The sequence below is a fragment of the Melozone crissalis genome, unplaced genomic scaffold (genome assembly GCF_028551555.1).
Source record: "Melozone crissalis strain CALT ecotype California unplaced genomic scaffold, PUWL_Pcris_2 ptg000023l_1, whole genome shotgun sequence".
NCBI lineage: Eukaryota > Metazoa > Chordata > Aves > Passeriformes > Passerellidae > Melozone > Melozone crissalis.
Window position 1 is genome coordinate 15,751,084 of NW_026535801.1, and position 13,587 is coordinate 15,764,670.

At 43.1% G+C, this 13,587-nt stretch overlaps 1 protein-coding gene across 1 annotated transcript in view; it reads left to right on the forward strand.

The window, feature by feature from the left end:
- KLF7 (KLF transcription factor 7) overlaps positions 1 to 12,248 on the forward strand; it is a 59,309-nt gene extending 47,061 nt beyond the window's left edge. Inside the window, exons 3-4 of the mRNA XM_054278418.1 lie at positions 3,478 to 3,601; positions 9,898 to 12,248. Coding sequence (XP_054134393.1) covers positions 3,478 to 3,601; positions 9,898 to 9,949 — 176 coding nt within the window. The 3' untranslated portion in view covers positions 9,950 to 12,248. The remainder of the gene's footprint in view (positions 1 to 3,477; positions 3,602 to 9,897) is intronic.
- Positions 12,249 to 13,587: the final 1,339 nt, after the last annotated feature.

A 13,587-nucleotide genomic window follows, 5' to 3' on the forward strand; every position in this document is an offset into this window, starting at 1 on the left:
TGCATGTTTCCCATAAATTTTCAAAGGTCTTTGTCCTCCAGTTACCAGATTGGACCAGGCTGGATGAAGTAGAGGATGGAGGGCCAGACTGTACTGAAATGTGCTTTGGAGGTACTTTTGAAGAAGAGCTCAGTTGGGTGAGGTGACATAAACAGAAGTGGAACAGAGACCCTACTCCCCAGGCATCCTAGTCTCAGGGTATAAAATGTGCTCTAGGAACATGAAAAGGTTAAAGTGAGGTACGGACCACAGGACACAGCCACAGGGAAGAGAGGCTGCTTCACAGAAGTGTGCAGTCATGATGGACTGAAACCCTAAAGTACATCTGAAGGGCTAATAGCATTTCTGTAGGATTGTTTTGGTGAGTGTGTTTGTAGAAATGTGGATTTATGGATTTGTTTAAGGACTGCATAGATCCTTGTGTTAAATAAAGGTGAAGTAAGGAGTAGAGCCTCCTTCCTGGGTGTGGCTTGCAGGCACAAGTTTTGAATGTGGTTTTTAATTTGAGAGATTAGAAAAAAGTCAGTGTGGCACAACTCCGTGATGTTCCTATTTTTAATTGGATTTGCAGCTCATAATTAATTTCTTAAAAAGAGGGAGATCCTGGCCCTGTGGAAGTGAGTAGGAGTTTTGCCATTGCCTTCAGCAGAAGAAGATTTCATCATCTATCTTTTTAGTCTCTTTTAATCCTCTGAACAAGAGAAGAGCAGCCTAACACATGGAAAGGATCCTTCCCATTTTTCCTTCCTGCTATTGCCAGTAGTGAGGTAGGAGGACTCTCCCCCTTTTTCATTCCCATGCTTTCTACATATGTGCACCTTGGCAAGACACACTTCCATTTCATCTTCATGTAAGGTGACAGCAGCCATTGAAGGAGCAGTTTGTTTTTAGTCTTCACATGCAGAGACAGGCAGGTCTCTGTTCTCCTTCCCTCTTGTGTTTTTGAGTAGCTGCAGGAGGACAGGAAATTGAACCTCTTGGAGGTCTCTGGGTCAAGGAGCTGTCTGAAGCTGACATGGCTTTAAAGGTCACTGTGCTCCTTTGCATTTACCTTGTGCACTGGCAGCCTGCTATGGCAGCGTGCAGTCTGGAGCCCTGAGAGGAACTGTCTGACATTTTGCTGAACAGGGCTTGGGTTACCAAGGAAAAACAAAACTCATCTCAGGGCTGTGCAAGGCCAAAGCTGGAACACTTGGGAGAGGAGCCCCTGCAGCAAGTAACAGAGATATGTGTCATTCTGTGGGTTCACCAGTAATCACGCTTGGCTTTTCTGTCTCTTGTAACCTATATATGCATATATATATAGCACTGTCTGTTTTCAAAGCTCTTGACAAATTTTAACAAGCCAAACTCCACCTCTGTCCTAGTAGCCTATATAGTTTCACAGAAAGCCCAGGATGCTTTTTCTTCACCCTTCTGCTCTGTAGATGACTGTATCCTTCAGACTGGCTGTACCTGCCAGATTTGGCTGAGCAGTCGTCTTCTGCATTTGCTTTGCAGCATGTGTGTGGCAGATGTGCTGCAAGGCAGTTTCCCTGCTTGGCTGTCTCCACTCTGAGCTAGGCACTAGAGAGCGTCAGAGAACCAAGGAACTGCACTATCATCGAGCCTTGTTTACTGACAGCTTTTTAAAATAATGCATGAAGTGTTCAGACAAACTGGTGCTCCATCACAGGCACAGGACTGAGAAATCCCTTTTTTATGAGGAGAGCAGATGCTGTTTGACAGGTCGGGTGCAAAGGGCCTGGAGAGACTGCTGCAACTGCAGCTCCAGTGCGTGGGGCCAGCACTGGCGACAGTGTTTGAGGTACAGTTGATTAACCAGCCCAGAAACAAGACACCAGCACCTTGCTCACTAAGATTCTAACTTCTTATTTTCCTGAAGAAATCCTGTCCAAAAAATAAAGGAACAAGAGGTGAGTCTGCAGAAATGACCAAGCAGGCGCATTCTAAGTGGGGCAGTGTTATTGTTGGCTCAGTCCCTTGTCCTGTTGGGCATTTTCCCATGGGGGACTGTGACTCACAGCAGGGACATCCAGGATGGCCTTTCTTCATTCAGGGACTGTAGGATAAATGGATATTTTGGTGTAGTCTTGCCAGTTGCTGTCCCTTCTTCACAACTTCATCCCAATGAATCCTTTAATTGAATTACTGAGCAAAATAAACTTCTCAAAGGCTCAACTTGAGCCAGTAAAATGGCTCAACTTCAGTTGAGGTCTCAGCCCATTCTGCTGTTCTGTCTGGGGCAGATGACCACTGTGCAGCAAGAAGTCTGCAGAAAGAAACCAGAGAACAGCATTTTTCCAGGTATTTTGCTGCATTTTTCTTTCCCTTTTCACTTTTCTTGCTCTTTTTGCCTCTCCAGTTCATCATCATGATATACATAAGTCTCCCATATCCAGATCTCACTCTTATACTTGCTGAATAGACGCACTAAATATAGCAATCTTTGTCTTTGCTGTGGTCAAATGATTGTCTCATGTGACTGGCCTGGAGGGGTCTTACAGATTGCAGCCTCAGTGTGGCCTGTGGTGGGTTTTTTAAGATTACCTTCTTAGCAATTTTAAGAACAAATAAATAAGTAATAATCCACTTAAAAGCTTGGTAGTGAAAGTGATTTCTTGTCTGACTTTTATCTCAACTGAATGCATGGGGAAGAGTGACATGGAGTTTCTATAGGAGGAGATGCACTGGAGCATTTGTTGTGTGGGGAGATGTTAAATTTGAATGCACACCAATGCATGTACACTGAAAAGGAAAAGGGAGTCATGACTTGGGATTCTTCATCAGAAGGTGTTAATGACTCCACAGATGTTACACTATGGCAGATTTTGATCTGCAGAGACTGATGTGCATTAGAAGATAGTTAGATATGAGCATAGAATCATAGAATATCCCAAGTTGGGAGGGACCCACAAGAATCATTGAGTCCAACTCACACCAACAGACTAGAATCTCTCTTGTCTTACCACTACACCATTTCACTGCTTTCAATGGTATTGTTAATATTTTGGGGCAGAATAACAGCTGATGAACGGGTAGTGCAAGAAGCCTGAAGGACCAGCCAATTCAAAGAAATTAAATTCAAACTCTCACATAATTTCTTGGTCCCACAAGTAGATTTTGTTGTCAGAAGTAAGTAAAAAAGGTGCAGTCCTTGGGGACAGCAGTCATGAATGCTTGAGGGGAGCAGATGTGAGTCTGGCCATACAAGAGGTAAATAGAATCACAAGGGGTAAACAGAATCACAAGGGGTAAAAACAAGATATAAGGTTGTGTGAGAATTTTAGCTGTCTGGACTGGAACTATCCCCAGTATACAAGCCCTAAGTTATTTGCATGCCACGCTGACTGTGAATTGTGTGAAGGGCTGACTGACTCGAATGGGTTAGAGGCAGGGTGGGAGGACACGGGGCTATCAAGTTGAGTGCTCATAATGCTGCTGTGCCACGCTGACTGTTCTCTCCTCCCCCTGCAGGTGAGAAGCCTTACAAGTGCTCGTGGGAAGGGTGCGAGTGGCGTTTTGCACGGAGCGACGAGCTCACGAGGCATTACAGAAAGCACACGGGTGCAAAGCCCTTTAAATGCAACCATTGTGACAGGTAATGCAGCCCCTAACGTGGTGTTCAAGAAACCTGTGGACTTTTGTGGCTGGCATGGAGCTGCCAGCTCCCAGAGACAAGAGGTCTGGCTCCCAGCAGAGAGGCCCCTTCTGTCCCACTGCCTTTGTCCCTGAACCATGGAGGGACCCTCTGCTCAGCTCTTGTCCTCTCTGCCTTAGTGGCCAGGCAGGCTGGCAGATGGGGAATTCCTCCTAAGCAGTCTAATCCCACAGCACAGAACAAAATGTGGGACCAGGTGTAGGCCTGACTGAACCCTGCTGGTGTCTGTTGTGGGCACAGGATTCAGTTCACAGAACAGGTCTTGTTAATACTCTTAAAGCAGAGAAGACATCCAGAGGGCCTTAGACCATTTCAGTGATGGACCTCTCCAAAAAGCATCTCCCCAGCTTTCTGTCTCCCGATCCTGTAAGCCTCCTGTGCTCACAAAGGCAAAGCTCCCTCTATTTGCTCTGCTTCAAGGACTACTCCAAGCACCACTGGCTACCCACATTTTGGCATAGTGGGCCTCACAAAAACATTGGTGTATGGCAGGAGGAATGGGGAGTGTGTGGCTGTATGCCACAAGTCGCCCAAATCTATAAGAAACCTCTAGGGAAAAATCAATTCAATTTCTGTATGATCGTTGTCTTCTCAGCACTGAGTCCAGGGCTCCTAAAGAAAAGACAACAAAGGACACCATTCTCAAAAGCCCAAGAGTGATTTAGACATATTTTACCGTTCAAGTTCATGGGGTTGTTTTGTGTAAGATCAATGATCTCTGCACATTCCTGCTAATTAGTGAATCTCTTCCTACAGTTTTAAATCTCACTCTTGACATCTGTTTGAAGTGGGAGATACTGTGCACCTTCATTGAGAGAGGGCCCAGATGTGAAAGCCTGACAGGTGCGCAGGGCCGAGTTCCCGAGGAGCCTGTCAGGAGCAGCCGCGCTCCGGGACTCGGGGATGCGCTGTGAGTGAGCAGCTCCTGCCAGAGCCGCCCTTGCCGCTCTCACCGCGGCTGCTTTCTGCAGCCTCCCTGCTCCAGCTGCTCCAGTAAATACCGAGCTGCTCTGAAAAATCTGCTCGTCCTTGCTTGGTGCTGAGTGTTTTTGAAAGCTGGGTTCTTTCAATTTAGAAACAAAACCAAAAGAACACCCTTCTCCACATCCCCAGTCCCAATTGATAAGAAATCAGGGTGGAGCAAAAGCAATTACCCCTGTAATGACTCTTGACAGCACTGACAGGATCGAACAATGAGCATTTCTCCCCCACTCACCCGCCCCAGCTGAAGATTGGCAGTGCCCTGGGTGAAACCTGGATCCACTATTGAGTAATCAAATAATGTGCTTGCATCTGAACATGTTATCCAGCTAATCCTATTTATATATATTTTTAAAAGAGGCTTAAGAAAATTACCCATCTTTTTAATGCAGCACTAAGGTTCTCGACTGTGATAAGGAACCGTTTTGTAATACAATAAAGCCTTTAGGAAGCCTGTGGGTACACCAGACCAACAGAGAATATGCGTGGAGAGAGGATGTGTGGGACATAAACAAGGGACCCCATCCTTTTATGGGAAGGAAATTTGATCATTTTCACATCCTGCCTTTCCAAGAGCTTCATCTCCTTAAGTGCTCTTCTGCCCTTGTCTCCCCTCTTCCCGTCCCCCTTCCCCCACGGAGGGTTTCCTCTTGGATTATCTTTTGTTTTATCCCTGGATCATCTTTTGTTTGCACTGAATGAGGGACAGGATAAGCCAAGTAGGGACCTCTGCAGTTCTGCTTTTGTTTAAGCACTTCTGTGAATGAGAACAATTATATCCTCTGTTTTAAATGTAAAGCATTGCCTTTCTCTTTTCTTTCCTCGAATGGCCCCACAAACACACACACACACAAACACACATACAGCCCTAGGGTTTCTGTGTCAGGACAAACAATGTTTTTAGCAGAGATCTAGAGAAATACAGCTGGTATTTTCAACTCCTTGGTCTCTTTCAGCCATTTGTTAAGTGTTCATTATTCTCCTTCCACATATTATCCCTTTCTACCTGGCTTTTCTCTTTGGCAGCAAACTCAGTCACGGCAGTCAAGAGATATATTCCTGTAATCATCTAATGCATTTTTGCTCTTCTGCTGAATCTGTGGATGAAGGGAAACCATTATTAATAAAATTTAGAGTGCTGAGGACTGTGCACTGTTAAACTCTATGCCGGTACTATTTGTGTGTGGTGATAGGAGGCAGATTTGTCCTTATTTCCCCAGTTGTTAGAAGCTTTTAGAGTGACAGTGCCTGTTCTTTTACCCCACTCTGCCATACTACTGTTTGTCATTCTTTTCTCATTCTCAGGCCTCTTTGCTACCACCTACTGCAGAGGTCACCTCAAGCAAGCACTGAAACATGAGCCCAAAACTGCCTTTAGTCATTTAGGCAGGCTTTTAAAGATGTGCCTTCCTGAGCCAGGGTTCCAGCTGGAGAACAGTTTCTCTGTATTTGAACTACTACCCTTTACTGCACTCCCCATTATCGACAGAAGCTGTGGCCACTCTCTCAGATATGCTGCCTTGTTAGGTTTTAAGGAGCTGATTGGAGCTGTTTTAACAACACTGATGTGGCACAGATCCTGTGCCTGTTGTTCAGAGCTGAAGGCTGTATCTTGGCAAACAGAGCATGGAAGGGGTGATTCAGATAGCAGAGGGGGATGATGTTCACACGGTCTGGCTGCAGTTCCCTTCCAAGACTGTTTTTAGATGTGCTTGTGTCTCTCACCTTCCGATCAATGTCAAAGGAGTATTAGTGTCCTCTGTGTATAAGTAAATTTTATAACAAAAGAGATGAGATTCTCTTCTCCTGCTGTCCCAGCCCTATCCCAACACCATGCAGCCCACAGATCACATTGTTAGTCATAGCTGGCAAACTACCACTGCTTTGAGTAACATCATATGTACTGCAAGTGGTGTGTGGCTTTGTGGCAGCAGTAGAGAAAGGAGAAAAGGCTAAAGTGGTGTGGAAAGCACCCCAGGAAAGTCCTTCCTTAGTGCCTTCCAGATGCCAGGGTTATCCTGGTTGTTAGCATTCCCCAGGAATTTTGCTCTTCAGAAACACAGGCTAGGGTTGTTCCTCACACAGTGCAAGCCCTCAGCACTTCAAGGGGAAGAGTTTGACAGGGTAGTGGCACTTGCTGGTTCTGGATAAATAGGTGTTTAGGAGACAGCAACTTAGTGCCAGACTAAGTTGGGATGCATTTTCCTCTCTGCATATGTGCAAACGTGCTCATGGTTTCCTTGTTTGATAGCAAGCTGAGAGTGCACTTAGCTGGAATGAACACATCCCACAGTGGAAAATCCACAGCTGGTAGGAAAGATGGCTGAGCAATATATTCTCTCTCATTGTACTTACCTTCCCTTTTTCCTCCTTCAGAGGCTTCAGTGCCAAGCAGTATTGTGTTGCTAAGGAGATAGAGCAAAAAGAGAAAGGAAGGAATCATGTCTGGGAGCAGGGAATTTGTGTATCACACATCCCTGTATGAGTTTTATAATTAGAGTGTCTTATTCTAGCATAAACTGTTCTTTCTAGGAAGAGCTAGACTGAGGGGGGGATGACAGAGAAGGCTGTGATGGGCCCACGTGTGATGTGCAGAGCTGGTCTGGAACTGAAAGAGGTGCAGAGCCAGAGGTGCAGAGCAAATTCTTGTGCCATGGGCAGGACTAGAGACCAGCAAGCCCCTGTTCCTTGATTTCTGAAGAGTAGTTTCCTTTGACAGCTTATCCTGTGGAGCCTCTTCCACTGCTGCCTCTAGTCCCAGCAAGAAAAAAAAAAGAAGTGTGTCCAGTAATCAATACACTTTCTGACAGTGTGATTTAGCTGCAAAAATTTTGTAAATGTAAATGTAAAACAGTATGGACTGTTTTACAGTGGAAAATAAATATCCACATCCAGCAGCCTTACCAAGAGACAGACCTAATCAAATTAGTCAGTGGGAGAATGTGAAGAATTAGTATTGTACCACTTTATTAGCTATAAACTAGCAAATATGGCAGCATTTTATTACCTATAAAAATATTATGGGTGCTAATATGGTAGTTACTGATGTGAAGCAATGTACTGAATCTATAATTTTAACAGATCTGGCTGTGGTGTGACTCAGCATACACTTTCCTGGGCTGCATCTGTAAAAGAGACTACTGGAGAGGAAAAGCTGTGCTTGGGTGGGGGTCTTATGACTAGTCCTAGACTGAAGTGCCAGCTGGTGCATGTCTTTTTGGCAGCCACTCAAGCTGTTGTTTTGTTTTGGCAGCCCTTGGAGCCAGAGCATGCTGCTTTCTCAGTTTAAGACTGATGAGAGAGACGTTGGTCCAAGGATGTATTTTGTCACTCTAGGACTAGAAAATTCTAGCTGTGCAGAGCCTGCTGTAGTGAAAGCCCAGTGTCCATGTCAGATTCCCATGTGCCTTGCTGTGCCTCATGTAGGACCCTGGGGGAATGCCTCCTCCATCCTATTTTGAAGTCTCATTTTTGCCTTTCTGGAGGTATTAACTCCCTTGTAAGCCCTGCAAGTAGAGAAGAGACGACTTGAGCAGAGCTATGCTCATTGCTCATTCACAGAAGATAAGTAAATGACTTTTCTTGTGGAAGTTGTCTTGTTATAAGGTTTCTTTGTCCTAAAAATGTACCTCTTGATCAGTCATCTCTGTGTGTAATGTGCAGTGGAATACTTCAGCAGGACAGAAAAGGTCCCCTAACTATTTAAAATAGTTTCATTTTCATAGTTCTCTTTCTCAGCCTTTCTCTGCTTAGGATGTTTATCCTTTGAGTGTTTAGATTGACTGTTCTTTTTTTTTATCTATCATTATTGGCTTTTGGGGGGGGTTGTTCAGTTTGTTCTTCTGCTTCTTCTTTCTGAAAACTACAAAACACTCAACTACTGCTTTTGTAAAAATACACCCAGCACCCATATATGAGCTATCTTGATTCTTACAATAAGCCATTTGGATATTCTTCAGACCATTATTGGTGGCTGCTTTATACTCTGGTTCTGTGGAGCACTGAAAAGACATGCCAGGCAAATCAGTTCTGTAAGTAGCTTTTCCTAGTGTTCTTGGAGCCTACAGACCCAGGTTACTCAAAAGCCACAGGTATATGGGGGTTGATGTGGTATTTGTAGTAAATGTTTTTAAAATAAATAAGTATCTTGTGGCTTAAGGTGGAAAGAAGGTAAGCCAGAATTTGCAGGGACCTTGAAAACCTCCTGATTTTAAATGCTCAGCTGAAGTTTCCAGTAGAAGTTTAATTTCTGAGTGTGTCTGAGACCTGCCACTGTGACAGGCTCCATTTTAGAGCTGTGGGGTAGCAGCTGGAACCACTGCCTGCTTCTCCTGTGGTTTGCTGCTGGTGCTGTAGTATCTTAAAAGGCACTGTGATGGTGGGTGTAATGGATTGGTGCTTTCAATCCCATAGCTAATGGCCATGGAGTCTATCTCATCAGGATCCAGCTACATGTTCAGAATGACAAAACATTAGATTTTATTATGAGATGGAAAAGTCTTTGTGGATAAAGAACAGAAGTCAAAATCTCAAGTCCTGGCTTTCTTTTTTTTCCCTCTGGTTTTACCCCACCTGTGTGATTTATAACTTCCTTGCCTTCTCTGTCTTTCAATTCTTACTCTTATAAAATAGGCATAAAATCTTCTGTCAATATCCTTCAGGGAGATAATATTCATCAGAATCAACATATTACCACCCAGATTCCCAACTGAGAGGAAGGGAGAGATATGAACCCAAATGGATTGTCAACCTCCAAGCTCTGAGCCAGATTTCCTTCCAGTTTGGAGTTAGAAATGAGAATTCAGCTTTCAAAACTAGCATCATTCTTTGGTGCTTTTTGCAAGGAGTGGGCACTTGAGAAAGCTGGTATTTTTAAAAATGGTGTTGCTGAATGAAAGTGATTTGTTTTATTTATTTTTTAATACGCAAACACATGCATACTAAATATTTGGTTTTATAGTACAGCTGCATAGATGAGCACTCTTCCCTGATATCTGACTCAGTGAAAGAAGTGAGAGGGAGAGGAACAGGGAAGGTATAAAAGTCATCTCTTTAGGTGCTGAAGAGCCAGGGTAGTTGCCTATCTGTGGTCACAGAGGTCGATCACACAGGCTTTGGTGGGGATCCATGGATAGCTCAAGGAATGTCTCTAAACTGGGATATGTATTTTCTCCTGTACATAACAAGGAAGGAGCAGAAACCCTGTTTTCCAAAGTCCTGTACTTATTTCATTTCCTGCTTGCTTTATGTTACAGGTGTTTTTCCAGGTCGGATCACCTCGCGCTCCACATGAAGAGACACATCTAAATATCAGCCAGCTTGGCATGGATGTCACCTGGGCTAGTGTTGTGAGATGAAAGTGGAACTCAAGTTACAACGTGCTACCTTACAGGAGAAGAGACCTTGATCCCGTGTAACCCTCTGTACAGGGACCACATGCTCACAGTGTCATGCTCCAGTTACACTTCAGTACCTTCATCGGTTCTTTTATGCCTTGCCCCAGCTGGATGGGAGAAGATGCAGGCGAGGAAATGGTGTAGAGGTGAAGTCAGTGAAAAAGAACAATTACTTACAGTACTTCATCCCTCTTGGATTTGTTTCCTGTTTTTGCCAGTGGAAATCAAAGAAAACAGAAGAGGCTTCCCTGCAGGTGGACGGCAGTAAGAGGGGCTTATCTAACTTGCTTCTCAGTGCAACTCAGTAGAAGAATATGTCGTCTTGAAGTTGCATATTTGTAGCACTAACTTTCTTTTTAAATAGATGGGGGGAAAACAATGACCTAGAAAACCAAATCCCAGTTTGGTAGCCAAAATTAACCTCTTGGTTTTTTTGTTCTTACTCTGAGAATTGCTAATTTTCAGTGCATCAAACTTCTCACAGACACTTTGACCTGTCTTGGTTTTGGTTCTTCTTCCCAGAACTGAGCTTTTGAGATCCTTTTAAGTCAATACCAGTGGCCTTAATGGCAGTAGACTGTGGAGTGACACTTGTGACACAAACATCCTCTTTTTGGCCTGAGTTTATGTAGACTTCATGGAGGATTATATTTTTGTTGGTTGTTTTTATTTTAATTTTTTTTTGGCAATTGCACAACATATGCACTAGGGACTCTGGAAGCTGCTGCCATGATGGCTAAGTAGCCAAGGGATAAACCCCTGAGATACAGCACCTAATATCTCTGTAAGCCTCACCTTATTGCCATAGCTAGGACTTCTTGTTTATTTTTTGAACAAAAAACTTTAAAAGCTTGTTTGGAAGCTTAAACCTTTTTTCTCTTTTCTCCACAAACAAGTGATCTTCAGAACTCCTTGTCTTCACCTGGATATCAGTCTGGGACTGGCCACACAGGCATGACTACAGGATTCCTTCCACATCATGTGAGCAGATTAGCCACAACCCACGATGATTTAGTGGTGAATTATGTTGCTTTTTCTTGCAGTTCTTCTATTAACCAATTTAAAACATTAGCCTTTTGTTTCTGTAAAGAGCACCTGCAGACGTTTTAATTTAAATCTGTTTGTTGAGCCTCTTACACACAAAAAACAACCCCCAAGCCAAAAATCCTACTCCAGTCTCTGAGTAGGAAATCAAGAACCTCTTCCAAGTACAATGGCTTCATTCAGCGTTAGCCTGTTAAAGAAAATATCAAAGTCCTGCTTTTCTGTTCATCAAGTTGATGCTGTAGCCCACTCCTATATGAAAAAATGTAACCATGTGAGCGGTGAAGGAAGGGATTGGATTTTACATACAGCAGTGAGGCATTTCCAAATGATTGGTCCAAAGTATTACTAACCTAGAGGTCCATTTTGGCCTACGGTGTGAATCATCAAGGAGAAGTGGAGGTCTCATGCTCACCCTTCCGTCATATTGATAATTTGATTTCTTTGGCTCAAAGTGGATAAAAGTCTTCATTACAAAAGGAAAACAAAAAAAAAACTAAAAAAATGTATTGCCATAACTTGTATTTAAACCTATTTGGCACTGGCCCTGACTCCAAAGACTGCATTTAGGACCATGAAAATGGCCTATGCAAGCAGGCAGGTGGTCATTAGGTTGTATATTTTGTATATTCTCGGACCATCCCTACAAGATGTGTCTAGAAATGAAACAAAATAGCGCGTGGTCCACAAATGGTTGCTGCTCTTTTATAATGTATTAGCCAACTGCCCTTCTTTGACTGTTTTGACTCATTGACTGTTAAATATTTCCCTTAATTTATGTTTTGGGACGTAAAATTGTACTCTAAGGGGAAAAAAGAGCAAACAAGAAACTCAAAAGATGTTTTTAAGAGCCGTCACCGGGATCCTTGGCACTTGAATTCTCAGCATTTTGCAACCTTTGGTTCCAGTGAGAGATTGAATTTATTCAAAAGATGCTGGTTTTCCTCACAGTTTTCACAAAACACTGTGACTGTCAACTGAACACTTTGGGGACAGGGGGGAAATACGATGTCTGGCCCATATGGCATGAAATATGGACCAAAATCTAACCATCTTTTAGGGGCAATGATGTAATATTCATGATAAGAGCATGAGAGAGAGTGAAAGAAAGTCAGACAGAAAGAGAGAGAAGAAAAAATTGAATTTATTCCAAAGATTTAAAACTAACTATACTCTATATGTGTATATATATATGCTTATATATATATATATATATATGTATACATTTAAAAATTGCAGAGCACTGCTTGCTGACAATCTCGTATTTCTCTACTTCTGTATTTGCATACTTCTTATGGCCATTCCACCCAGCTGTTCCACTGGGACTGAGGGCCCTAGAATCCAATTTGTGTTGGAACAAATAGAGCATCCTGCCAGATCACAGAATCACAGAGTGTCCTGAGTTGTAAGGGACCCACAAGGATCATCAAGTCCAACTTCTGGCCCTGCGCAGGACATCCCAAGAATCCCACCATGTGCCTGAGAGTGTTGTCCAAATGCTCCTTGAGCTCTGGCTGGCTTGGGGCTGTGACCACTTACCTGGGGAACCTTTTCTGGTGTCTGACCACCTTCTGGGTGAAGAACTTTTTCCTAATGTCCAGCCTGAACCTCCCCTGACACAGCTTCATCTCATTCCCTTGGATCCTGTCACTGGTCACCAGAGAGCAGAGATTGGTGCTGCCCCTCTGCTGCCCCTCAGGAAGATGTCTAATGGGAACTGAAACCTCAGCTGTGTGAAACTGTAGAGCATCCAGTGAGTGCATTAGATAAAAAAAAGTGTAAGAGAATCCTAGAATTTCTTTACCATAGTGTCCTAAAATTTATGCTCTCAAATTCTCCACTAGGATATTCATTGGCTGTGAACCTGCATAAATATCCTCCTTTGCTCTCTGAACACACCTGCCTTTAGGCATGCTATCAGTAGTATACAAACCTTAATTATTAAGTGATGGTTTAAGCACCAGGCTCTATTTAAATTGGAAAAAGTCAAGCAAGACTGTTTTTTAGTTCCAGTTGTCATTTACGGTATTGTTGTCATCTTATTTCAAAATACCAGAACAAGGGCCCCAAGGGAAAAAAATGCTGAAATATATCTTTACTTTGTTCAAAAGACAGGCCTGCATCTAAATCCTGGATCCAAATAGCCTAAAAAACATAGAAAAAAGGGGTGTAAAAGGCAGATTCTAAATTTCTCAGGCTTTGTAGCAGGTCTTCAACTCTGAAGCCAAATGTGAGCTTTGAAACCACCTCTTATGTTTGAAAAGGGTAATATTTTTCAGCTGTATATATGGTGTACCCGGTCAATCTCTTGACTTTAGTTTTTGGGTGCTCATATGCAAGTGTTGTAGTCATTATTAAAATTCTGAACCATAACTTTGGTATTTTATAGAAGGAGTCTCCATTTTGGAAAGGCATAAAGAGTGACACATTCCAGGATTGGTTTTTTTTGCAATGACAAGTTTTGTTTCTTTGCAGATATTTTAAGCTGTACACTTCAAACTTGTG